This window comes from Mirounga angustirostris, unplaced genomic scaffold (assembly GCF_029215605.1).
Source record: "Mirounga angustirostris isolate CCGP_5_RB_7025 unplaced genomic scaffold, mMirAng1.0.hap1 SCAF_10, whole genome shotgun sequence".
Taxonomy (NCBI): Eukaryota; Metazoa; Chordata; class Mammalia; order Carnivora; family Phocidae; genus Mirounga; species Mirounga angustirostris.
In genome coordinates, this window is record NW_026991718.1 from 23479173 (window position 1) to 23506792 (window position 27620).

The window sequence follows — 27620 nt, forward strand, 5'->3', positions numbered from 1 at the left end:
CTGGAGAAAGCACCACACTCACAATCTTCAGAGCTGTACATCTCAGGGCTCCGGAATCTCAATTAGGGCATTCTACAATTGATGCTTTATTCCTCTTGTGTATCTAACGCACCGTCATCCCTCTGAACATAAAACAGACTGAACAGATCCGACCACCTTTTACTGAGCCACTGTGTTAAGGGCTTTCACATGCATTATATCATTTAGCCAATTCTCTGTGAGGACATCCAGATTTCTTCAGAAACCAGGATGCCAGATGGAATAATTTTTTGATGGATGGAGTCCATTACCAGTTTAGTCTATGAGCCCAGGTGATTGAAAAAGCATAAATGAGGCAATTGTCCTGGTGTTGCCACTCTCTCCAATTTTTAAACCTTCTGCTACTAATGGAGATATTACCTGACTCTCTTGATAATAAAAGAATTAGCTCATTGAATCACCACATGATCATCTGGATTGCAGCTTTTCCTTTTCACTGGCTTTCAAAACATTGTTTAATTTTTACACTAAAGAGGGTTGGCTGGTGTCTTTTTTTTTTTTTTTTTTTTGTGCGTGCTTTGTTTTACTGCCAAAGACTTCTGGCCATCTGATTTCTACTTAAACCTAGATGTCATGTGTGTACCTGATGTATGATGAGAGAGAAAGAGGCTCTCTCCTCTCCATTGTCTCCTACCCTCGGCTGTGCTTCGCTCTGAGATCACCAACTCAAGCCCAGTGTGTCAATCAAATTTCCAAATCTGAGCTCTTTAAAGATCTCACCTAGTTCAAGCCCTCCCTAGAGGGCTAGAGAACAAAACAGGGCTGGAATGGGTTTCAGGTTTCCTCAGTTCCCTTCTGAGGAGTCTGGCTGCAGAGAATGAGTCAGAATAGTCATGAAGCTATCTCCCTGGCATTAACCCCAGACCTGTTTTAAATAACGCATCTAAATGTTAATGCACACTTAAGACAACAGTGCAGCTCATACTCTTCCCAAACTGATTCATTTTGCAGTGAGCCTGATGCAATTTACTCAGTATAAAAATGTCTCTGGCAATTAGGGGAACAAAGGGGCAAGGCTGGCGGACCACAAAGATGACAAACAAAGCAAGATGATATGAAAGCTGGGGACAAAATTAAATTTCTTTTTGAATCAGATATTTTGGGGAATGTCAATAGCAAACAAGAAAGGCCTCCTTTGCTCGCAAGAGACACTGGAGGATTCTCCATCAGGAAGAAAAGATGCAAATTGTCTTGAAAATGGTTTTGATGAGGTGCTCCGGTGGTCTCCGCGGTTGCACACTTTAGGGTGCCTGGGGTTCAAGCAGCAGGAAGCAGTTGGTGGGAGAGTGAGCCAAGCTTATGCTACATTGGTGGGTAGAGGTTTCCAGATCACTGAAGAGCGGGCTCCTGACCCCTTAGCTGGTTAAGATCACCCGGGAAGAATGTAGCTCCGGAAAATACACTGTAGAAGAAACTGAAGTTGTTTAGCCTGGGGAGGAGGAAGGAAGTTAAGAAGAGACGTGAAAACTATCCTCAAAGGAAGGAAAAACTGGAGTTTTTTCATTTGTGAGGATAAAGTAGGCTTGTTCTATGCGATTCCAGAGGAGACATGGAAGATCAACCAGATAACGGTGAAAATCTGGTGAAACGGGAGAGGGAACTCACATATAGTATCTGCTCGAATGACTCTAGGTGCCTTGTATGCACGATCATAGCACTACTTCCCAGGAAAATTGCGATATTAAATGTAATCATATACATCAGTGCTAAGAACATGGTAAACACTCCGTGCATATTAGCGATCATTGTTAAAAGCTCCTGCAAGATAGGTAATTACTATTCCCATTTTACAGATGAGATATAGGAGGCCTGAAGAAATTAAACAACTCTTAAGAGCCATTCAACAGCGTTTCAAGATTACAAAGGCAGTGGGTTACTAGCAAGTTCTTCCTAGCAGCTAAAGCGGGGTGGTCTGCTTTGAAAGAAGGTGAGCATCCTACTGGTTGGAACCAGGTAAGCTGATGTCAAATGAGTTTTGGAAGAAGCTCTTGCATTGGTTTAGGGTGGGGGTAAAGGGGTTGAATTCAATGACTCTTAAGGTTCTTTTCTGCTTGATGAGTCTATGACTAAAATATTTTTCTAGTTGTTGCCTCGACTCTGACTTTAACCCAAATTAGCATAAATAGTCATGTGGGAATATGAAATTGGAGACACAGCCACAGAAGACGACCAATGACTCAAGGACCATGGACAGAAGTTTTTATTTCCATGTGGACTCTGGCTTTGCCCATCATCACATTTCTCGGCTCAACTCCATACACAACAGACCTGATGCCACTGGCACCCGAACCCCAGAGGCCAGCCCTAAGTTACAGCATGGCAGAGAGTTAATCAAGAAAGTTAACAGATATGTGAGGATTTTTAGAAATGGAAATCATCTGGGTCTATTGAGAGGAGGACCCAATGGGCACCAAGAGGCTCTCGAGGCAAAGGGACCAGGAGAAGAAAGTCCAGACAGAGGAATCACTCTGTGAGGCCTATAGGTAAACATCCAGTAGACTCATGATTAGAATTTCATGCAGTCAGGGGGGAATTTTAGTCCCAGGAGGGAAAAGCAAAATAATGGAGGGAGTATTTAAGGAACAGTTGGAGACTACAATTGGAATTCATCCTAGCTTGTCTGAAAAGATAAAAAAAAACTCAACAGGAGTTGGTGTGCTTAGGTAAAGACAAGTAAACTAAGGAAAGGGAGAACTTGGGGGGAAAATACCAAGTAGAAGATTCTTGTGGAAGATTAGATAACATACAGGAAATATACAGGAAATTGCCTGGAAAATCGGAGGGGCCTATGATGATCCCAGAGTAGGCAATCTTGTTTTCCAAGCTTGATGTATGCCAGCATTTTCCTAGTGGTGTGGGATGGTTAGGGAGACAAATGGAGAGGATGCAGGCTGAGGACAGGTGTTCTACCTGGGGTTGGGTAGAAGGAAGTGAGATGTTATGGAGGATAGAGATCGAATTTTGGTCAAGAGCTTTCCAGATGTATTTTTTATCTTAAAACTGTATCTCAAGTTCTCAAAGAGTTCCTGGTCCAATTAATTTGAGGTTTGTTCATTTAATGAACATTTCTTGAGCATAAACTGCAAGTCAGGCTCTGTATGAGGCAGTGGAGACCCAGTGATCAATAATGCCCATCTCTATTCTTAGGGTGCCTCATTGGTGAGAAAGACATGTAAAAGAACAAAAGTGGTGTAGGGCTGACAATGCTAATGGAGCAGTGAAACAAACCAGAGAAGTGGGTGCAAAAGATGGTATAATCAACACTGCTGGGAATGGGTCTGGAGTCCCAAGGAAGGCTTGGGAGCTAAGGGATTCTTTTTCTGAAGGAAGAGAAGGGTTGTACTTGGTGGTCAGAGAGGTGGGAGAAGACATGAGGGCTTGAAATTGCTTGCCTCAGTTAAGGCAACTGTGAATAGCTTATGATAAATCAAGTTTGGGTCCAAAGGAATGCGGGAAGCTCAAGAGCGGGGGGACCGGATCGGGGTCATGTGTCATGCTAAGAAGGATCTTGGAATTGATCCTCAGGGGTTTACTGAAGGGTCTGAAGCAGAAGATTTGCAGGCTGCAATGTCCCCTGCTAGTTCCCTCGTCAAGTTCTCAACTGGCTCCATTTGGGGACCTCCTAATGCCCAGGAGTCGGCACTGAAGTTATTGTTCTCAAAGACCTCAAGGAACATTCCACAGAGTTAACAATACAACAGAGAACAAAATCCAAGTCTAGAAGTGGGGCCAGGAGGGAAGCAACACAGCATACAGCTCTTTCCTGATTCCCACTGTGTGGCATCGTTTGCTCGAAGTTGCCCTGAGGGGTGCAGGGAGGCCCCAGACCCTCAGGGAACCTGATGTCCTTGGGTGACTGGCCTCACCAGTGGTTCTCATGCCCTGGGCTCAGCCTGCTCCCAGTTGAAAAGCTGTGGTCTTCGCTGCGCGCCCTCCCTTTTCTCACCACCACAAGACTTACCCATTGGCAGAGGGAAAGCAATCAGTAATTTGAATGCAGTGGGAACACACCTTCTTGGAGCTTAGTGATGTAAGATCATCTCAAGAATAGACATCGCACCAAATCCATGTGTAGATTTTGTAAAGCCTTTTAAATGCAAGTTCCCATGGTTGATTTGGCTCTTAACTAAGGCTCTGAACCATAAGAAAATGCATTTCTGTTATAAAAACAAGGAGTTTAGGTAGGCATGTGAGTGTGGTGCTATAAGCAAAACAAAGGGGACAAAAGAAAACTCAGACGAAGGCCAGGTAATGAAAAACAGGGAGGTTTGCTTTGGGCCTGGAGTGACTACAAAGCTGAGCTGGGCTGTTCTGCAGCTGCTGGTGTTTCTTTACTCACATGCCATCAGCACTGGTGGCTAAGACTCTTTGCATTACAACTAAAAGAGCAGGTCATTCCATCACCTGGTTCTGCCTCCTTCGCCACCGACAGAGACCTGGTGTCCCCAGGCAAGGAGGCCCTGATTGACCTAGAGCTTCAGGAAACGGAAGCCGGGACCATGTTACCTGGGCTTTCTATAACCTTCTTTAACCTTCTATAACCTTCTGCTGGGCCAGCCTTTCTAGTTCCCATTCTTAAGGCTGCCTGCTCTTCAAAATGTACTTCTTCTGTGGGCCAAGGCCTTAGAACTTTGCCCTCTATTTTGGATGACATATATACCACAGAAGATATGCAGCTAGGTATTTATGAAGAGTAAACAGTGGTTAATCATCCTATGTAAATAATAATGTCTTCTTAATTATTGGTTGGGGATAGGGAGGCCTGGAGCCTAGGAGGTAGGCATGTGGACTGTGGAGCTAGTCTGTCTGGCTTCAACTCTTGTTTGCTCCTTACTAGCTGTATGACTCTGGGCAAGTTACTTAACCTCACTGAGCTTCAGCTTCTTCACTGTAAAATGCAGGTAATAAAACTGCCTCCCTCGTTGAATGGTGGTGAACATACTATCACATGAGATGACACGTGGAAGGCACTCAGACCCATGCTGGGCACCACAGAGTAAGCACCAAGTAACTATTCCTGTCTCCTTGCTGTGGTCTGAATGTGCCTCCCCACCCCCCAATTCATAGGTTGAAACCTAACCCCCAAAGTGATGGCATTAGAAGGTGAGGCCATTGGAGGTGATTAGTCATGAGGGTGAAGCCCTCACGAATGGGATTAGTGGTCTTATAAAAAGGGCTCCAGAGAGCTCCCTGGCACCTCTCACCATGTCACAGTGAGAAAGTACCAACTACAAATCAGGAAGAGGGTCCTCCCGGAACATGACCGAGTTGGCACCTGTCTTGGACTTCCAGCCTGAAGAACTGTGAGAAATAGATTTCTGTTGTTTCTAAGTCAGCCAGTCAGGGGTACTTTGTTAGAGCCGCCCAAATGGACTAAGACACTCCTCTTCTTCTTCATTAGTATAAACATACAAATGTGCTGGGGTAGAAATCAGCTGCATACATGGATTGTCTATAGGAAAGTAGAGTCCTCATTGGGGAGAAAGATGCTACCACAGAGGGAGAGAAAGTCAGAGAAGAGCCTGGAGCCAGGGTGAAACCCTTCCAGCACTTGTGGCAGGATCTTTGCTGGAGGTGGGGGAGGGAGTCCAGGGATAAGATGTCTGTTTGGAGACTGCCATGGTGGGGAGCGGATGGGTACTGTTGCTAAGCAAGCTGGTGGCACATACGTATAAAGTGTGAGCGTTCTGAGAGACCAGATGGGGGCAGGGTGGGGGCAGGGTGGTTCTGGATGATGCAGCCCCAGCACCACCTACTTCTCAAGCTGCCAGGCCCTAGCACAAGGTCCCTCTGTGCGTGGCAGGCCTCCATCTCATTATCTGCCTGACCACGCCCCTCCTCCCTTGAGAGCCAGTTCAAGTTGTCACCTCTGGGCAAGCTTGCCTACCAGCCACTTGGCATGCATATGCTCCTCCACACCCCTTTGCACACACCCTGTACACAAACCCATTATAGCCCTTCCCCCCCAGTATCACAGCTATCCCCTGTTATCCATCACCAAACCTCACTGTGAGCCCCTTGAAGGCAGGATGAGCCATCAGAGTCCAACCAGTGCTTGGGACAGAGTAAGACTCAAACGTTTGTTGACAGAAGGCATGATGGAATGGATGGGTGAATTCCTTGACACTCGAGGCCCACCGCCTAAATTCCTCCACCTATTTTTGATATCTCCTTCCCCACTGGGAAAAGGCGAAGCTCAATAAACACCTCTTAGGTGAGAAGTGGTTGTTTTTATGCATTTTGACTTCTTTTTGTATACAACAGACATTTATCATCATGGGATTTTCCAAGATGCTATTCTGACAAGCCAAGGGGTTACAGGTATTCACAATTCTCTAATCTTCCTAGGGCTCAATCCATCAAATATCCAGGGTAGAGTGGGAAAAGGAAAGCAACCAGCTCAAAAGAGCCCCACTACAAGCCTTGGGCTGTCAAATCTCTAAGGTCAAAACTGGCAGAAGCCGAAGGTCTTTTCATTTATTTTTTTTGACGCCCATCAATGAAAGCAATCGTGAGTAAAAGTTGTACCTGCCAGGGAAGGGATTATCCTTTGTACTTAGTGGCAACCTTCACAGTTGAGGTGCACTATGACAGCTGCTTCCTGAGCCCCAGGGAGGATTATACATGTCTCCCTGGGTGTGGGCTAAGGGTGGGAAGAAAAATACTTTTCATCTTTTCATGTGATCCTGGACTGGGCTTTACGTTTTAGACTCAGAGGTCAGGTTTAAGAAGAGTTGCATCACAGACTACCATAAATTGATCTGGCGTCCATTCACCTAACAAAGAACACTTACTATGTGCTAGGCGCTGTGCTAGGCACTGCGAGGAATAAGAAGATACGCAAGCCTGAGGGTTTGTGGCTCAGAATCAGATGACCAAATATCAGGTGAGTCTTCTCTAGAAGAGCTTTTCCTGACTGGATGAGAACAGATGTCGGTTTCCTCAGAGCCAGACATGATATCAGGGTTCAACTACAAGGCTTCCTTGTGGAAACAACAGGAACCCCCACCCCACAAAAAAAAAAAAGGCCCCAAAGATATGAGCTTCCCTGTGTGTTACTTAGGACTAAGGGAAAAATCATTGAACCTCTCTGAGGTTCCGTTTACTCATCTATAAAAGGATAGTAATATATATGACATAGATCAGAGTGAAGATGAAATGAACTGATGGATTGATGGTAGTTGATGCACCTGGTAACCTGAACATGCACTGTACAGAGATTTGCTGTGAATATTAACAGTGTAGTGTCTACCTCCTGAGAACAAAAAGGAGTGCCACAGCTCTGCTGTTAACCTGGGACCTAGATGAGAGTCAACACATGACATTCTGAAGAACAGAGATGGGCGGTGGGTGGATGATGGATGGATGGATGGATGGATGGATGGATGGATGGATGGATGGATGTGGACGGTGGATAGAAGGATGGATGGATGGATGGATGGATGGATGGATGGATGGATGGATGGAGACCCTCTCCGACTCTGAAAAATCCAGTTCTCTCTAGTCCACTCTGTATTCTTCTCAGTCTCCTGTGGCCTTGAAAGCCATAGTAATTCTGGAGAGAGAATCACAGATGTTTCTTGAATAGACCCACTGGTGGAGACCAGTCCCTTACATGGCCTTGGATTCACCCAGTTGCTCCAGATGGAGGACACACAGGCAGGACCAGGCCAGGGGTGGACAACCTTGTCACTAGCATGTCCACCAGTAAGAGGGAAATAGGACTCTCCACCCTGCACACAAGTGCATCTCACTTCTCTGAGCTTTCTTTTTAATTTCTGTCTTTAGTGTTTAGTAAATGATTGTAGAAAGTTACCAGCATATGTGACCAACCAATTCAAGCTGAGGTGTTAGTCATGATTCCTAATTGTTGATGTATGCCAGAATCCCTTGTGCCCCTTTCTAGAAATCCTGATGCTCATGCCCCTTCTCAAGACAAATAAAATCAGAATCACTCTGCATGGGACTAAGCCCTACAGATTTTGTAGAAGGCACGATTCTGATTTGTACCCCGAAAGCTTGAGACTTACCATATTAATGGCTTTAAATATAGGTGTTCTAGAGAGGACTAGCATTTTAGTAGTTGCTTCAATAATACTACTCACAGAGATGAGAATTATGGTGAATTCAGGCCCAGCCAGTGGGACTGGTACTTTGGGGCCCGCCTTAGGGGAACATAAGCAGTCACTCTGAGAACAGGGGGAATGAAATTGCTAACCTTGGCTGTTCTTGTGCCCACCCCCACATAGCCCAGAGCAGCCTGGATGAAGGCCGGCGCTGGGCCCCTGTGAGGGGCAGCCAGGAGCAGGGACGAAGCATTATTAGCACCTCCTCTGCCTGTGATCTAATTTAATTCTCAGGACAACCTCGTGAGGCGTGCCCATTATTACCATTTTACAGATAGGAAAGCAGAGGCTTGTAGAGATTCAGAGACTTGCCTAAACTCACACCGTGGGTGGGAGCTACCTCCAAGCACACTTAACATCCAAGTCTCCTGACTGCCCTGGGCTCAGAGAACTCCAACCTGCATGACTGTTCCCGGGACCAGGTGCCCTGGAAATAGGCCCCTGACAAGCCCGGGTGTGAATTTTAAGGCTTTTAAAAATTATCTTTAAAGCCTCTGAATGGCTCTCTCTTTTTAGTGTAAATCACCCAGACATTAAAGCCCTTATTGTATATTTATTAGTGTGTTATTCAGACCAAGGGGAAAAAGAGAAAAGCCGACACTCTGAATGACTCTGAAAGTGAGAAAATGCTGGGCCTGAAATTAAATCATTGTGACACTGCCACTCGAGGGCATCAATTTCAATAAATGATCACCTTTTTTATTGCCGATCCCATTTATCATGCAGGCAGGATGCGAGGAGAACTCTGTCTGGCTGGAGCCCGCTGAATACCACGGGCCCCTGCTTGCCCCTCACTGGCCAGACCTGCCCACTGCCCTGGGCCAACAGCTTGGCAGTCGGGCACCTTTTCAGAAGCAAATGTCTAGGGGCATCTTTCCATGTTGCCTGGCCGGAGCCTAAACCTCGCTCAGCCTGCTGAGACCAGCCAGTCTATTTACAGGACAATTCGGGGTTCTGTACATTGGCAGCAGAAGTTCTCTGTGTCAGGAGGGGGTAACCATCCTGTAAGCCAGACTGGGGACTCTGCCGAAAATCGTTTCCTGCTACCCCAGTCCTGAGTGGTCCCCTGAGGTGAGGTGGCTGCCCTTGCAGGATGAGGAAGGGGACAGATTACAGCTGGAATCTCCGCTTTGGAACATGAGAAACTGAGGCCTGGAGGAGCTACAAATGAGCAGGGGAGCAGGGACTGACACGGCGCCTCCGAGTCCCCGAGTCAATACTGCTTTGGATTAAATCACTTTGGCAGGTCTCCCATTAGGACGGTTCTGATTTTGAAAGCTGGGATCTTTGGTCAGAACCGATGGGTTTAAATTAATGTGGCAGCCGTGTGGGTACCCAGCACAGACATGGGTTTTTCTTCACCTGGGGAGAGTGGCTGCAGATTTTAAGCCAAGGGCAGTGAGTTTGAGGATTTCTTTTTTTTTTTTTTTTAATTTTTTATTTATTTGCAAGAGAGAGAATGAGAGAGAGAGAGCATGAGAGGGGGGAGGGTCAGAGGGAGAAGCAGACTCCCTGCCGAGCAGGGAGCCCGATGCGGGACTCGATCCCGGGACTCCAGGATCATGACCTGAGCCGAAGGCAGTCGCTTAACGGACTGAGCCACCCAGGCGCCCGAGTTTGAGGATTTCTTGATGCAGCTGTTCAGCCAGGAGAGCGGCAGGAGGGTGCGCTCTGGAGGGTGGACATGGGCCTGAGTCCTGGCTTGGCCAGCAGCATGCCCTTTGTCCATCATATCACATCATGCCTCTGGGCCTTGGCTTCTTCCCCCATCAGGACATTGACAGAGGAGAAGGAACTCACGCCTCCTCTGGGAGTAGGGGTTAAGATCCTGCAAAAAGGGGAAGCTCTGTGCTGGGGGGAACCTTATTTCTCTGCCACCTTCTGGAATGAACCTTGTTTGTGCCGTGCAATGGCCCCGACAAGCTTCTCCTGGCTCAAGCCCAAGTCTCACCGAATCCTTAGGGTTTAAAACATCTTTTCAAGTATTAGTAATTCAAATGATTGGCAACTTCTACCCCCTCAGGGCCCAATTCTTCTCTCCACACACTGTGTAGTTCTGGTCACACATAATCAAGTCCCCAGACACCGGGGGCTGCCAGAGAAAGCTGTGTACTTGGAGAGGAAGGGAGACTTCTGGGTGTCCGGGAAGGAGGCATGGAGGCGCTCCTGCAGCCCCCAACTCCCCCCGCCCAGCCCCTAAGCTTGTGGTCCTGAGTCCAGGAGGGCGCTGATTTCACGCCGCCAATGGCTGCAGCTTGCTCTTTCTTTGAAATCAGCTCTCGCAGAAAGGCAGGGCAGCGCGGGAGCTCAGCTCAGCTTCCCAATCTCTCTGGGTCCCCATTTAAAGCCATCTGCACAAGCACATGCTGAGTCTTCCTTACTGGACCGGATGCTCCTTGAAAGCCATGCCCATGCCATCTTCAGCTGCGTATTCCCAACACCTACCACACAGGAGGCGCCCGGTCCATGGATTGGATGCGCTGAAAAGCATCCAGCGAAGCATCTAGCATGTGTTAAGCGCCTACCATAGCCAGCACGGTGCAAACCATTTTCCCTATGCCATTTCACAGCTCACCACTTTAGAGAGGGATTATCATGTTCATTCAATGCATGGGGACTTTGTAACCTCTGACTTCTAGTTAAGATGTCCTAGGCCTGCTGGATTCTGGGGCCAGCAGGGCTGGGCTGTTGGACCGAGCATTTCTCTGCGTCCTTGCTCCTGTGGCCATGCTGGCAGGACAAAGGAGCAGATGAGCAGACCGGGCACTCATCACTGTGTGTCCCCTGGGGGACCCCGGCCAAAGCCAGGCCGCCTTTGGCAGACATGGGCGCTCATGCCCCGTGATTCACGAGACCTCATGTACGTGGCTGTTTTCCAGGCGACAAGGAAGGGAGCAGCTGCTGGGGCTCCCCGACTGCCTTCCCCTGCCTCCCTCATCTCCAGGAAGGCTGCTGCTCCCCAGTGTGGCCCCTTGTGCTCACGACTCGGTTTCCAGGGAACTCAGTGGCCTCAGGCTTGTCCTTCCTCAGCCCACGCGCATGAGTCAAGCTCTCCCCAGCCAACTGTGTTATGACAGCCTGCTCCCGTGTTACCTCAAACGCTGAACGTTGGTTTGCAAACGGCAGTCCCCAAAGCACCATGTTCTGTGTTTTTCTCCTCACTGTCATCACCACCAGGATTTAACTCTGTCCCCCTCGCCACTCGGAGCACTGTGTTCCTGGGTCATCTCTGATCTTAAAGGGAGTGAGTTTCAGGGAGTCAAACTGCCCCGGATCTCAAAACCAAAGGACTCTTGAGACTGGCACTGCCCCCATAATCGGAGAGCAGATGAGTCTCAGTCCTTTTTGATGCCCAATTCTGAGCAGAACAGAGCAGGGTAGGCTATTAAATAGTGGCCTATCACGTTTGCATCCTGCTTGTGCAAAGCCCTTTATGTCTTGTATCACCTTGACTCCACAGCACAAGAGCAAAGCTGGCCTCTTCATCCCCATTTCACAGATGGGGAAACTGAGGCTTGCTAGGGGGTGGGATTCCCCTGAAGTCCTAGAGCTCATTCATGGAACATCCTCCTAAGGACCATCAAAGGCTGGCCTTTTGTATCTCTGGCACCTGGACGGTCCCCAACATATAGGAAGTACCCAGTGAATCATCGTTCCCCGAACTGACTACTGAATGGTACACTGGCTCCTAAATTCAGGGCTTTGACTCCCAGCATGCTAATTTTTCTGCCGCACCACCATGGCCTAACTGAGCTCTTCTAGCAACGGGCAAAAATAGTCTGAAGTCAGGCTGGCTGGGTTCAGACCCCCCGTGACCCGTCTAGCCGGTGGCCTCGGAGAAGGTTATTTGACCTCACCGCACTTCCTCATCTGTGAAATGGAAGATAGTAACAGTACCTGCTTCACTGTGTTGTCGAGTATTAAATAAGAAAATGCACATAAAGGGCACAGTGTTGACTGGTTATCGCATCTAGGAAGTGTTAATAACTGTTAGCAGTAGTCACTATTACTCGAGCATAGAGACTGGGCCTTATACATCTTTGTAACCCAGGACCTAGTACACTGGTTGGTGTATAGGGCTCAAGACCCTTGTCGACCAATACTGATACTCATCATGTGACATGGGGCAAGTCCCCTCCCCATTTTGGGCCCCAGTCCCCACCCCCGTGAATTGACAAGGTTGAACCAGGTAAATCTCAGGGATCCTCCCAGCTCCAAAATGCTCTAGCTATTTCAGTGGTTCTCAGTGGGGGCAATTTTGACCCACAGGGGACATCTGGCAATGTCTGGAGATATTTTGGTTGCCGTAACCAGGGAAGGTGCTCTTGGCGTCGAGTGGGTAGAGGCCTGGGAAGCTGGGGAGCCAGGCCCAGGATGGTGCCCACAAAAAGAATTCTCTGGTCTCAGATGTCAATAGTGCTGAGGCTGAGCAACCCTGATCCAGCTCAACACAAATGCCAGGAGCCCTATGAGGTACTGGACAAGTGCCCGTGCCCTGTGGCCTGCCAAGATGGCTTGGGCCGCGGAGTGCCTCTGGGTGGCAGGGCAGTCTCTGGCCTGCCCCTTCAGCTGCCACCTTCCATCCTCACTCCATTGATTTGGTTAGAGGTGGTGAGGTTGGCTCCAGCAGCTTTAGTTTCGGTTTGGACTCACTCCTGCTCATCCTCAAGCTCCAAGAGGGCTCTGCCAGGGCTGGGTGAGAGCACGCCTGCCCGCAGACGCATGGAGCCCAGACTGAGGCGGAGCCCCTGTAGACGCGGCCCCAGGCAGAGCTAAGTCAGGGGGCTTGCCCCAGCACACCTGCTTCCCGTCTCCTGCCTCAACTCCCACTCTCGAGGGGGCAGGCCAACTCTGGTGATGGAAGAGTCGCCTCGGGAGTGTGATGCAATGGCCAGGAGGGTGGACCTGCAGACTGATAGCAATGGCGGCCTCAGGCGGGGATCACGGCCTGCCCGCACCGTGCGGCCTTCCTCTCCTTATTCTCACTCTCTGTGAAGGGCACACGCCCCCTGTGCTCATCTGTCTGGACGCACCAAAGAATCTAGGTCATCTCTTGTTGCAGGATTCTGTCACCGTCCACGTCCTCTTTCCTGAACCCACTCCTTTCGCCCTGAGTTCCTGCTGAGAGGCTACGTGTTTCCTGGGAAGTGCAGGAATGAGGAAAGGGGAGACCTGGAGTCTACTTTGGGCCCTATCACGTCCTATTTCCACTCCCTGCCTCAGTTTTCTCGTCTGTTAAATGGGAACTCACAGAGTAGTTGCAAGCATGGGAAGATAAGAGGTGAAACAGCTTTGCAAGCCCCCATGGCTCGTCGTACAGATGGGCTCTGGTCTCCCGCCCGTGCTATCCAGGGGACTAGGCTCTGCTGCTCAGGAGGTGCTGAAATCCCTCTGGCGCCCTTCCTTCACACGCATGCACCTTCTCAGCCTGTATTTCAGGGAGACTCTGAACTCCACTTCTGCCTATGACATCAACGGGTCCAGCCCCCAACCACACACTTGAACAGACTGACGGTGTGAAGTCTCGGCAGCCCCGAGCAGCACCGTCGGGTCTCTGCCGGGCTCGGTGCTGATGGCAGAAGTCAGAATAAACAGCTCATGAGGCTGGGCAGACGCCTGCAGGATGACGCTGTGGCCGAGGCCAACAGCCGCCCTGCACACGGGTGGGAGGCCTTACCATCTGGCCTTCTCATGAGAAAGGAAGGCCATGCTGGAGGGAAGTTTGGCCCAGAGGACAGCTCATCCAAAACAGACGCCCAACATTCCTAACTTCCGGTGGACCGAGCAAGAGGCACTTGGTGCTGGGACCCTCCCACAGAGCCCAAGGAGGCATTTCAGAGGCAAGAAGATGGAGAGGAGTTTAGGTACCGGGACAGCATCCTTCTTGAAGCCAAGGCTTCCCTCCTGCTGGGATGGTAGCAGCTTGTATTCTTTGAAGCATAACTACATACAGGCAGGTCAGTGGTAGGAGAGTAGGGTAGAGACCTTCAAGAACTTACTAAGGAGGCCACAGAGCTTTGTTGGAAGAGCAGTAGACAGGTGCTCTCCCCTCCTCACCCAGCACACCATGGAGGTGAAGGATGGGTAACATCACTGTTCAGATGGGACTCTTTGGAAAGGTATCTTCTTAGAGGGAAGCTAAGTCTAAGCTTAGACAGAAATTTGAGGTCTTTCTTCTGTAAACATATCACAAAGAAATATGTCTCACTCTTGTTGATTACAATAATATTCAGATCGGGGGCTCCTCAAAACTGTTTTTTTTTTTAAGACTTTATTTATTTATTTGACAGAGAGAGAGACAGTGAGAGACAGAACACAAGCAGGGGGAGTGGGAGAGGGAGAAGCAGGCTTCCTGCCGAGCAGGGAGCCCGATGCGGGGCTTGATCCCAAGACCCTGGGATCATGACCTGAGCCGAAGGCAGACGCTTAACGACCGAGCCACCCAGGCACCCCAAAACTGGGGTCTTATGATGGTATTTATTCTTATGGAATAAGGAAAATAGGTATGCACAGAGACACCCTGGTTCAGGTTTGCTTCCCAATGTCACTACTTCTGGAGGCTTAGTGGATCACTGAGTAAGCAAGTGGGTATCTCCGAGAAGCTTGAGCTCACTGATATGGGCATCTGGTGTGACTTCAGGACTCTGTAAGCCTTAGAGCTTCTGGAACGAAGCTTGTCCCAACCTCCACTGAATTGATACCACTGTGGCATCCCTGACCAATTCTCTGCTCTGAGGTCCCACACTCCCGCAGGACCTGCTTGGGTGGTTACAGCAGTTTGCTCTTTCCCTTCCTGCCATGGAAGGTAAAAACCCAGTTTCCAGCATATTAAATTACTTTCATTTTGGCCTTTTAACACTCCCCTTGGCTGTTTTCTTCTTGGCTCCGTCTGTACTTTGGGAAATAAACATCTTTAACACCCACTCATTAAAGGCCCACTCTGCCAGCTGGTCTTCTGGCCTCTGGAAGGACCACCAGCCTGGGCGGCCAGAGGGCCCCACAGATCAGTGCCCGAGACACTACCTTGGGAATATTAGCAGTAATGGCTCAATCTGGACCCTACCCATTAAAGGACGATTGTGAGTTTTAAGTAGATGTCACAGACTCTGGAAATTTGCAGCCAAAAGCCAAATGGCCTTTCATAGAATCGGTTTTGAACATGGGGAAGGACTTACCCATGCTTTCCCGGAGTGGGTACCAGGAGGATCTCTCTTCCAGGCTCGTTGTGGGGCAGCAGCTGGGCGACATACCTCCCAGAAGGCTGCAGATGCCTGTGCACGGACACAGCCAGCCTGCAGTGTTCACTGCTGCTCCTCATCCATGGGCTCAGGATGGTGTGCTTGGAGTTCGCGGAGGTGTTGAGGAGGAGGAAGGAGCCTGGCAAAAGACAGAGAGGGTGACTCTGCGGGTGTGGCCAGACAGGAGGACCAGCAGCATCTCCACGGCAGGGTATAGAGACCAATGGCACCAAAGTCAGCAAATGCTGGAGGCCTTTCTCACCTTCTTCACATACACCCAGCCCTCCTCCCCCTTTCTTAGATTATCTCTGTGAAAAGCAAAGCCTGAAGCAAGAGGTAATTCAGGACTTGGGCTTTAGAGTCAGGCAGACTAAGGTTCTCACCTTAGCTCCCCTATTAACTAGATCTATGTCCTTGAGTCTCAGGTTCTTCATCTGTAAAATGGGAATGAAAATGCCTACTTCACAGGGTGGTTATAAGGATCACTTGAGATAAGCATGGAGAGTTCTTTACCCAGTTTTGTGCAGAGAGGAAGGACCCTATTAAATAATCAGTTATTTGACTTCAACTGTCTTCTAAGTTAAAGCAGAGAAGATAGCTACAGATTCTTTGCGAGCCTATTAACAGGCACAACTAATGGAGTCTCACAGGAAACTGGAGAAAAAGAGGAGGTATTACCTAATCCCCAAAGAGTAACCTAGGTGCTAAGACATTCTGCTGGATTTACATCCTGGTCTGCAGGGACGGCCTTGGCAGTCACCGCCTCTGTAAATGTGCCAAGAGTGGAGCAAGGACATCAGTGGCATCTTGGCAACATCCATGTAGGGTGTTTCCATGCCCCACGAGCCAGGCCACACTCTGGGGCTTCTCAGGCCTCCCGACAGGTCACAGTTCCAATAAAAGCTGACCCAAGTTCCCCATAGCACATTCAAGCCAACTTGGCACTCAATTTATGGCTGACTCAGAGTTTCCCTGGAATGTATGGGTTGGCTCTACAATCTCAAATAGTTCGGACCAGTTCAAGGTTTCCCTTGAGAGGTGGGTGGCTTGGAGAGGCAGCATGTGGGGCACACGTTCACGGCTCCTGATCGCTGATCCTTTGGTTACTAGCTGAGTGATCTTGCGCAAAGCATTAACTTTCTCAGATTTCGGTTTCCTTGTTTACAAAACAGGGTGAGAAGGGTTGGCTGAACTCAATAATCTCTTAAGATCCATTTCAGCTCTTGAGTCTATGAGTCATGTGAATTTGTAACTGGTCTCCACAAGGAAAGCCCTACAAATCCCCCTGGTGCCGGCGTGCGGCAGAGTCTCCCTCGGGGGCAAGCCAAGCCTAATTCCAGTAGCACGGGCCAAGTGATCTATAAGAAACCTATATTCATGGGCTTACTGTTAGCATAAGAGCACAGCGCCATTTTATTGTTGCGGGCATGCCTTCGGATGCATTAATTTTATTTGCCACACTTCTGCCCTGAAGTTTTGGACCATTTGATGCATTGGAAGCCTATTGCAAGATCCCCAGTCCCTCCAGTGTGAACCAGCTAATGAGTGCTCAGCCTTCTGAAATCACTCCTGAGTGCTTCAAACTGGTCTCCTACAGACAACCCAATTGACCATGTAGCTAAATGAACTAGCAGTCAGGGGTAGGGAATGATGCAGATGAAAAGAAGGGATCCCTACCAGAAGCATTCTTCAAGGAGAAGGTATTATGTCAGGAACTAGAGATCTGCAAAATTCTGGAAGTACAGAAATGTGACTTCCAGTTATAATCAGGATGAGGTCAGCACAAGACTGTTTCTGAGCAGGACTGGGGACCTGGGGTAAGCACTAGAAGCTGAACCCTCTGTGATTGCTGGAATGTTTCAGCATGGCAGATAGACCAGTGAAAAGGGCTCAACAAACCTCAGTAAATAATCTGTATTATGACCCTGTTTTACAATGGGGGAGATATTCTCGTCATGGGCACAGAGGTAGAAGAAAGGGAGTAGAATCAAAAACTCAGAATTAGAAAGGACTTAAAGATCATCTAATATGATGTGCTGGCTTTTCTAGAGAAGCAGACTGCAGGTCAGAATGGGGAAATGACGTGTCCAACATCTTGACTTGAAATTCCAGACCAGAGTCCAGGTGTCTGGACTTCTAACCAGGGCTCCTTCCCTTGTATATTTCTCATTATCCCACTGTATCCCTTATCCTAAAATACGATCAGTGTGCATTGTGGTCAAGCTGTAGGGCTCAGGCACTCAGAGGGTGAAGAAGAGAGAAATACAGGCAGTTGGGTGCTGGACCAAATCCATTTGTTCACTAGCTCCCTTCCTCACTCTTTCTTGCCCTCAAATTTCATTTCCTGGATGCCAGTGTTGAGCAAACATCCAAGCACTGGCTCTGCTCTGGGGACAGAGACAGAAACCAGAACACAGTTCTGGAACTCGAGGTCCACAAGGGGGATGAGGTCATTGTAATAACTGCCATCAAAAGTAGAGGTTATAAAGTCATAAGACACATACAGGTGAAGCACTTTCAGAGGCTCTGGGAAGCAGACATTGGGTTCAGTTGGGAAGAGTCATAAAGAAGATGACCTCTGAGCTAGGTCTTACAGGGAGAGAAAGACAAAGATATTGGCAGAACCGGCCGTATGGGAGATGAGGGAAGAAGAGAAAAGGCATAAATGTAGGAAGTGCGTAGTGGCACTGGGTTGCAGACAGGCAGCTGAAGACAAGGCTGGGGCCTAAGGAAGGCTAGGGCAGTGGGGGTGGGAGCAGACCATACAGGACTTTTAATTCCTGGCTGAAGGTATTCAACTTTATTTTTGGAAAAGGTTTTTGAGGAGGAGAGTGAGGTCATCAGAGTGGTGCTTCAGGAAGATGAATCTGGCATGGTGGGGGAAAGGTGGGGGTCAATACTGACCCGACCTCATCCTATAGCACCAGTCATACGAGGAAAGGCTGTGGCTAAATGCCAATGGGATGTGTTTAGGTTGTTACTGTTGTAAGCAAAAGTGCCATGTTGGGGACGGACTCTGGGATCACCTGGGGTTTCCAATACCAGATGAGTGTGTGTCTGTCCAGAGCAGGTGAGAGTCCTGGAAGCATCTCTGGGCGGCATAGTCTTGCTCCAGAAGCTTTGGGGCATGGTCTGGGGTTAGGATGGAGCCAGCCTGTCACATGTAAGGGAGCAGCAACTGGACCCTGGTCTGAGACCCTACTCTAATGTTTTCAAGTTGGTGGAATGTCATACTGAAACCCAGTTTTTGAGCTATGAGGGATGGAATGTGGGCAAAAGAAAGGAAATGTTCTCCTTCTTCTCAGAAGGATTATGTGAGTGTGTGCACACACATCCCCCAGGGGAAACTCAAGTTCCCAGCGGGAGAAAATCAAGCTGAATCAGGTGCTAGGCTTAGGGCTCCCCCTGCACCACTCTTCCTCCCTCCTGAGGGTAGGAACATATGTAAACTCTGTCCTTGTAATTCAGGAGCTCAATAACGGGACTCTTTCAAAGTTGACTGGAAGATGGATTATTTTTCCAGTTCTAATATGTGAGATGATGTTTATATGAATTTTGTTTTGTGCCACCGGACTAGCAATAAAAGCCTGAGCTTAAAGTATTTTCACTGTCAATGAAACTCTAGTTGAGAGCTATCTCTTCATCAGGAGTTTTCCTCTCTCCAAAAAAAAAAAAAAAAAAAGGAAAAAGGAAAAAATACACTTCATAAGCTCCTTGGGATATTGTCAGTATAAATCTTTTAAAGTCAGTGAGCATTTCTGTCTCCCCTCCCTCTTTTCCGTTTCCTGTTTATTTTGCTCAGAATAGCTTGGGGCTACTCAGAGGCTCCTGGGGTCCCTTCTAATCAAGAAGGATGGCCTGGCAGCTCACAGACCCTCCCCCAGGCTGGGCCATGGGGGAGTGGAGAAGCAGATCAAAGAGCCTTGCTTAGACAGTTCCAGGATCATGTTTCCCTTATTAGTGGATCACGTTGATATGTTCAATGATTAAATATGGAATGGCCATTATTTTTTATGTTGGTCACCACTATAGGGATGTGTAAGTCTTATCTCAGTCAGCAGGGGGCAAATTATGGGCCAGAAACCAAGGGGCATGAACCTTGGAGTCAGACAGGCTCATTCATATCCAGGCTCTCTGTCTCTCTAGTTCTAAGCTTCAGACAAATGATTTAAACTCTTTAAACCTTAGTTTGCTCGACTGTAATATGTGTCCAGCCTATCTCACATGGCTGTTGTAGAGATTAAGTTAGATAACATGCGTGACGTGGCCAGTACAGTGCCTAGCTTCCGTAGGTCCGTGATAGATGTTGCTTTTGTGCTTCCAGGGATGTCTCAATGGGAAGCTCCTTTTAGCTCTCACTAAACTTGCAATCAGAAGGACTGAGTCAGGAAGACTAGGTCTGCCATGACCAAGCCTGCTTTGTCTATAAAATGAAAGGGTTGGATAGATCTCTCCAAGGACCCTCCCAGCTCCAAACTGTCAGTAATTCTATCTGCCTGCCTAGAATATTATCATTCTAAAGGAACCATGTCAAGTCTCCAAGCCCCAAGTCCTAAAGGCTTGTCCTAAGTCACCTCTGTGGCAGCTCTATACCAACAGTCTCAGTCGGTTGGCCAAATACACTGTGAACTGTGATTCCCTGCCCTGCTTCCTCTCTTCCAATTTCCACAAACACATCCCAAGGAAGGGCTCCTAAACTTGCATCATCTGTTTCTGTAGGCGCTTCTGCTACAAGGCTGGTACCACCTCTGAGTATCTGGTATTTAACACAATGCCTGCCACAGGGCAGGTACTCAGTGACTTCAAAAAGTCAAAAAAATATATGCACATGGCCAGAAGTCAGTCCAGAACTGAACGTAGTAATAATTTTTTTAAATTCTATTATGTTATGTTAGTCACCATACAATACATCATTGGTTTTTGATGTGGTGATCCACGATCCATTGTTTTCCTATAACACCCAGTGCTCCATGCAGTATTAAGGAGGGCACGTGATAATTTTTTAAAGCTATCCCCCAATCCTGCTCCTCTCTCCAAGTCCCAGAAACATTTTTAAGATTTCTAAGTTCTTTTGGTGGCCGCCTTCAGGATTCTAAATATGGCGATCATCTTGTTACTTGTTGAGGCAACAACTTTAGGCTCCTTACATCCATGGGACAGTTAAAAAAATGGTACTCTACCCCTTCTTCTAATTCTTGATTTTTTAAATCCCGTTTTTCTTTTTATTATTTGCCTTTTTAAATTTCCATGGCAAATGTATTACTTGTTCCATCAGCTTTATACACTATTTCCTGGCTCTCCTCACTAGAAGATGGCTGTTAGTCCTTCTGTCCTTCTCCACACCTTCCTTGCCCGCGTCCACCTTCCAGGTCGGCTGGGCTTTTCCTCACATTGTCAACATTGCCTAAGAGTGATTAAGTCTTGTGTTTAGTTTACAAGTTGATGCTAAACTTTGACAATCAGTAAGTAGAGCTTATATACTGATGACTGTATATTTTTCCAGTGCAGTGAAGAAGGGTTATATTTGTGATCTTCTCCTTAGGTCCAAACAACACATTTCTACTTCATGAAGAATGTTTCTAGCATCAGGATCAAATGAATATTCTCTCTTTCTCTGTCTTAATTTGCCTCATGTTTGAGCCCAGACTTTCTTGTGCAGTTTGTCTTTCTGGAAATTTCTAGTTGCTGTTCTCTTTTATTTTATATCTGCCTTCTTTCTTTCTTTTTTCTATTTATTTTCCATCTGTCTTTTACACCATATCACCAACACCTTTATATAATCCTTGAAAAATCTCTCCCTTCTTCTCAAAGACACTGATTTCCTGTTTTAATTTGGACCAGCTGCTTTCTGGGCTTCCTGCAGAGCATTATTCTGGAATTTATTTTCACTGGCATTCTTCCATCAGTCCTACCATCCTTAGGAAACTTCCTCAGGGGAAACTCATTGTGAATCTTTGAATATCTGAAATATTTTTATTTTGTCTTCACACTTGGTTGACAGCTTTTCTGGCTATAGTCTCTAGATTAGAAATATTGCTTCAGAAGTTTGAAGGTCTTGCTTCAGTGTTGTCTAGCATCTGTGTGACTGAGGAGAAGTCTGAGGCTAGCTTTATTGCTATTCTTGGAGGCTTTCAGGATTTTTTTTTTTACCATAGGCTCCACGCCCAGTGTGGAGCCCAGTGTGAGGCTTGAACTCACCACCGTGAGATAAAGACCTGAGGTGATATCAAGAGCCAGATGCTTAATCAACTGAGCCACCCAGGTGCCCCTCAAGATCTTTTTTTTTTAACATTGAGTTGCTAAAATTTCAATACAATGTATCTAGGTACAGATCTTTATAAAAATTCTTCCTGGCATTTGGTGGGTTCTTTCACTCAGAAAACATACTCCTCTTTCATCTCTAATAAATTTGTTTTATTATTTCTCTGATGCCTTCATTCTCCCCTCTGCTCAGCCTAAAATTTTTCTGAAGACCTTTATCTTTCAAATTAACCTCTGTTACCTAATTTATCCTTGTTTTCTCTGGGATCCATTTTTTTATGTTGATATTTCTTTTTCTTTTTTTCTTCTTTTTAAAAAGATTTACTTATCTATTTTAGAAAGAGAAAGTGTGTTTGTGTGGGGAGGGGCAGAGGGAGAGGGACAGAGAATCCCAAGCAGACTCCACACTGAGCGCAGAGCCTGACACAGGGCTTGATCCCAGGATTCTAAGATTACAACCTAAGCCCAAACCAAGAGCCGGATGCTTAACCGACTGAGCCACCCAGGCACCCCAATATTTCTTTTTCATTCTGCTGGGCCATTCATAGGCTGGGTGATCCTGGATCAGCACCTTATATTTAAACAGGAGAGACAAGGAATGCTGATAGGGACTTCAGCGCACATAGATGGTGCTTGCTCTCTCTGTCAGAACTGCCTGATGGCAGGTGTCAGGGCCATGCCACTCTGCTGGTGCCCACTCCCCAATGACAGCAGGATGGACACACCACTCTGGGCATGAACACTGCTGCTAGCAGTCTTAGCACCTGAACTTTTAGAGATGAACTCCCTTTTCCTTTCCCCTGCAGTTAAATATCCTGCTACCTTTAGTCTGGAAACCTGGGGTTGAAAGGGGGTGGAGACATATGGGGAACCATACTCCAGAGGAATTTCACTCTGTTCCATCCTTTTGGAGCATCCCTTATCACTACTCGGCTGTGGTGCCTCCCAGCAGATGGGCTCCCTCCTCTGTGCTAAACTCTCCCTGCATCTTTTCAGCTATGACTGCTTCAGTTCCTCCATCACCAGCCTTGTGCTCTTAAAATCGTTCATGGTTTTCCTCTGGTTCTGTTTGCTAGTCAGAATTTATCCCTTCCTTGATCATCACTTGAGTGGTATTTCAGGACAGAAGGAGACATGCGTGTGTGTAACCCACCATCCTGAACCAGAAGCCTCTTAATCATATTCTTTGAATAAGAACATCAGTAAACAGATGTGTAGATGGACAGACTTCTGTCTCAATAAATCACACAGCATTCTGCCACCATTGGCTAATTGTCCATGTTGCAATTAAACTGTTAAATCATTATTATAAGCTATCACTCATTTGATTGATCATGATGCCGTTCATATTAGATGGGACCTAAGGAGCAACAGAAGTTAAATGGGCTGGAATACGGATAGAAGGTGTACAATATGACCCATGCAGGCCTCATACAGACACAGGCCACTAGATGTGGTGTCGGGGGATAATGCTGTGCTGTCCCCAGAGTACATGCCACAGAATACCAGCCCCATAGGGGGCTGACAGGTATCATGGGAAAGCTCTGGGATCAAGTAGGTTGGAAGGTTACTGGGTCAAACAAAAGGAAACAGTCTCTTCCACTGCAGGGCTTCTTAGAACCTTACTATGCCAAAGAGTCATGACTCTTTAAGAGTAGAACATAAAATTAAGATACCCAAATTCCTTTGGGTACAGAACTCTTTTGCTGTTGTGTATAACGTACCATGGAATGTGCTCGGAAACCCGCCTCCAATGTATTTTTGCTTTAGAGACCGATTGTAGAAAGAAAGGGGGAAAAAATGAAAAAAGAAAAGAAGGTAGTGTAGAAGGCGAATGATCTATCTGTATCTCAAGCATCTCTTAAATCTTAAGTCTTCTTGGTTTGTCTGACTTTAAACTGTCATCTCATCAAGAACAGATCTCCTCGTGGCAGAATCCTGCTTCTGGAGAGGCTCCTGAGTTACCGTGTAGGTCTCTCTACCTGATCAGATTTAAAAGCGCTACATTCCACATCCAGCTTTAGAATGTCAGAGCTAGAGACAAATGTGGTGGTCACGAAGCTTACCCCCTGGCTGTACTGGGGAGAAAACCAAGAAGCAAAGAAGTGAACGACTTGCCCGAGGTCACACTGCAGATCAGTGGTGGGTCTGGAATTGGAAGCAAGGTTCTCAGACTCCCTTTCCAATGGAAGCTCCAGTCCCCACCTGTCCGTGATGTTTTTGGCGAGACACCCTGTTGCCCCAGACCTCACTTTCCTTTCTTTGTACTATGACAACTCTGAGGACTAGGCCAAGCAGATGGTCTCAAGCCTATCATCTAACTACGCGCAGAGGTCAAAGACCAAGTTGTGGGCTGGTGGGACCCGGACAGATGAGTTCTCCTTTAGAAATCACTCGTGGGGGCCTATGGTGGCCTATGGTGGTTCCCAGTGGCTGGGCAGTATGTGAAGGTCTCCTCTGCTCATGTAATCTTACAAAGTGGCCAAAGCACACTGGTACTACATTAAGAGTTCCCTTATTGTTTATTTTTCAAATTCAAATTCTGCTACCCTACCCTCAACTCAGGTTTCAGGTTTTAGCACAGAATTTTGAAATTTAGAGGAAGGAATAGGTGGGATTATCCCCACTGGGGTGCTTGGCCTAATGGTGGGTTAACTTAGGAATTCAGAACTTCAAAGACCTAGAGCTCTTGAGGGTCATCAAGCACCACCTTTCACCTTGCAGGGGAGGACACTCAATCCAGTAGGGGGAAGGGGTATGGCTGGGCTCCAGAGAGGGCTGCTGGGCTGTGGTAGGACACAGCCCTGGGCACCTTGACCATCTCTGCTGTGATGATCCACCACCAGCACTTAAATGTATTGCTTTACTGCCCCTTCATTGCAAAGCACTCTGAAGAGAAATGGTATCAGTTTTTGAGATCAAATGATGAGAAAAACCAAGTATGCTCATTAAGGGAGGGAAAGGAGGTAGGGGGAGTTGATTTTCCTTGACAGTATTATTAATCTTAACACTATGAGTTCAGTTGTAGCCTAAAGTCGCAGTACGCTTGCATGTTTGGTGGAGTTCTGCAAACTCCCTCTCAGGTCCAAGTTTATTAAGGCGAAAAGAATTCATGCTTGTGTGTGTGTGTATAGTAAGTATGCGTAGATTTGTGTGTGCATGTATATAAATAGCTATATAAGGGCGTATATCTGTGTGTATGTGTGCGTGCTTATACAGATCCCTCATTAGATCTCTGGCCCTCTTAAAAAGAATAAATCTTTCTGGGAGACACACATTTTTTTTAACCAACAGGTTTCGTTTAGGAGAAAGGGAAAAAGCCAATAATCTCTACATACTGCGTGTGTGTCCTGGGGTGTCAGCAAAAAAAGATAATAAAATGCAAAGCAAATAAATAGAAGGAACAGAAGCTAAAGTGCTGAGAAACCTTTTTTTCCCTAAGAGCTCATTTTGGTAATCCTCAAGGAAAATAGAAAAGCACTTGATCTGATGAGAGGGAGAAAGGAGAAGCCAAATGAAAACTAAACAATTGATTTAATTCAATGAGAAGCAGGAGGAAGGAGAGAGAAAATTATCTGCTGCAGGCGGGGTAGGAAAGGGAGGCAGTTAGGGGACCAAAGTGCCTTTGTCGTAACAAAATCCACTTTGGAGGGAGAGAAGCATGAAATCAGGTTTTCCCTTATCCACATTGGTTCTTAGCTCTAGAATCAGATTATTCAACTTTTGCTTCAAGTCCCAGATGTCAGGGTATAAAAATTGTCCATGTTACTTTTTAAAATTTTTGCTAAGAGGTAGCAGATTTTATTACCTTTTCTATGCATTTCATTGATTATTTTTTAAATTAAAAATTTAAAAAGCAATTTTTTACCCATTTCCTTGTGGGAGTCTCACAGGATCTTAGCTTCATGATCTTAAGTTCTGATGTTCCATGTACCATGGCTCTCAGACACTCCTCTGTTGAAGGAGTACAAAACGTGGGCCAACATTGACAACCAAGCTACGTGTCCGAAAAGCAAGAGAAGGCCACCATGTCACCTGCATGCCACTCTGGGCATGCTGCATTAAGCACCAAGAGAACACCCCGTCCAAATCTTTGTTTTTCAGAAGAGGGAACTCACATGTAGGAAAGCGAGGGGCCTGTCTGAGGCAGGAGGGGCATGGCAGGATGGCTAGGCGGAGTTCTCAAAGGTTCTAGAACAAGCTGGGTTTCTTCCAACTGGTCTTCCCACTTCTCGCTTACCTTCCCCCCTTCCATTCTGCACACATAGCCAAAGCCATCTTCTTAAATAGACTTAGTCACTCCCTTGTTCAAAACTCGCCAATAGCTTCCCACCAACCATGAATTAAAATCCAAATTTCCTACTATGGTCTACAAGGAAGTCCAGAGGGGACCTGACCTGTAGCAGATGCTGTAGGTGGGCTCACTCAACTCAACTCTCTGACCAACTTCCTTCTCACTTGCCTTTCTCTTTTATTGAGACTGGAAGTTCAAAAATGACTAGATTTCACCAGCCTTCTTGACAGATAGGAGTGGCCGTGTGACACAGTCTGGCCAGTGAACTGTAAGCAGAAGTGTGCTCAGAGGGTTGCCAGACTTAGCAAATAAAGATACAAGACATCCCGTCAAATGTGAATTGTATTAATAAATAGTGAATAATGTTTTCAGTACAAATATGTCTCAAATACCGCATGGGTCATGCTGAGACTGAAAACATTATTTGTTGTTTCTCTGAAACATTTAACTGGACATCCTGTGTTTTATCTGGCAACCCTATGTGCTGGAGAATTTTGAGACATCCCCCCTCCCCCAACGCTTCTTTCTTTTTCTTGCCTGGAACACAGACAGAAGACCTGGCCAGGTGGCAGCAGTCTCATGACTATAAAATGACAAGCAAGAGCACGTTGAATGGAAAGGGAGTTGAGTCACTAATGGGGTTGCTGGACATCTGCGCCATGGCTTGTCTCTGGTCTTCTTACGGGAAAAATAAAACAAAGCATCCAAGATCTTTCTTTGGCTAAGCCCCTGTAGCAAGGGCTTCGGGAGCCATGTAGCTGACTCCGTGAGCAGGGATCTTGGCTGTGTCGGGCCAGCTGTTAGTGCCTAACCCAGCGACAGCGACAGTGCTTCTGCAATGAGTATTTGCTGAATGGATTAAGAAAAGAGAAAGCAGATAATTCATCTTTTTCCTTGTATCTTATCTAGACGGGTGTCATTCCTCTTATTTATATTGGGGAGAACATTGTTCCCTTTGAACTGATTGGTGGCTATAGAAGGATAATCATTTACAACACAAAACAAATCAAGGGGAGGGGGGTGAGGGGATGGGTTAGCCTGGTGATGGGTATTAAAGAGGGCACGTTCTGCACGGAGCACTGGGTGTTATGCACAAACAATGAATCATGGAACACTACATCTAAAACTAATGATGTACTGTATGGTGATTAACACAACAATTAAAAAAGTAAAAAAAAAAACAAATCAATTTTTAAGATGCCTGGAAATTTAGACTCTTAAGATCAGTGTTTCTCAAATTGTGGTTTATAACCCATTAGTGGGCCATGAAATCACTTTAGTGGGTCACGACCAGCATTAAATAAAGAGGAGGAGAAGGAGAAAGAGGAGGAAATCAGGAGGAGGAAAAAGTAGAGTGGAATTTTAAAAGATCCACATTATAATTTTCCTTTGGGAAATAATGGCTGTTGATATATGCACACACACAGATACACACACATACAGACACACACATACACACATGCACACACATATATACATAAACACACATACACACACACGTTTTTGTATAAAGTGTATTTCTTACTGCGAGTCACAGTTAATAAAATGGAAAGGCTTGAGATGAGTAGTGTTCAAATTTCAAATGTCCATATATGGAAATTCTATTGGCCGAATTCTGGTCCCTGAGCCACCTCCCATTAGCTGAGTGACTTTGGGAGGAGA

General features: G+C 46.8%; 1 protein-coding gene across 1 annotated transcript in view; it reads right to left on the minus strand.

The window, feature by feature from the left end:
- The window catches only part of ALK (ALK receptor tyrosine kinase), a 688728-nt gene that overhangs the window by 304888 nt on the left and 356220 nt on the right, over positions 1-27620 (minus strand). Inside the window, exon 4 of the mRNA XM_064572054.1 lies at positions 15341-15542. Coding sequence (XP_064428124.1) covers positions 15341-15542 — 202 coding nt within the window. The remainder of the gene's footprint in view (positions 1-15340; positions 15543-27620) is intronic.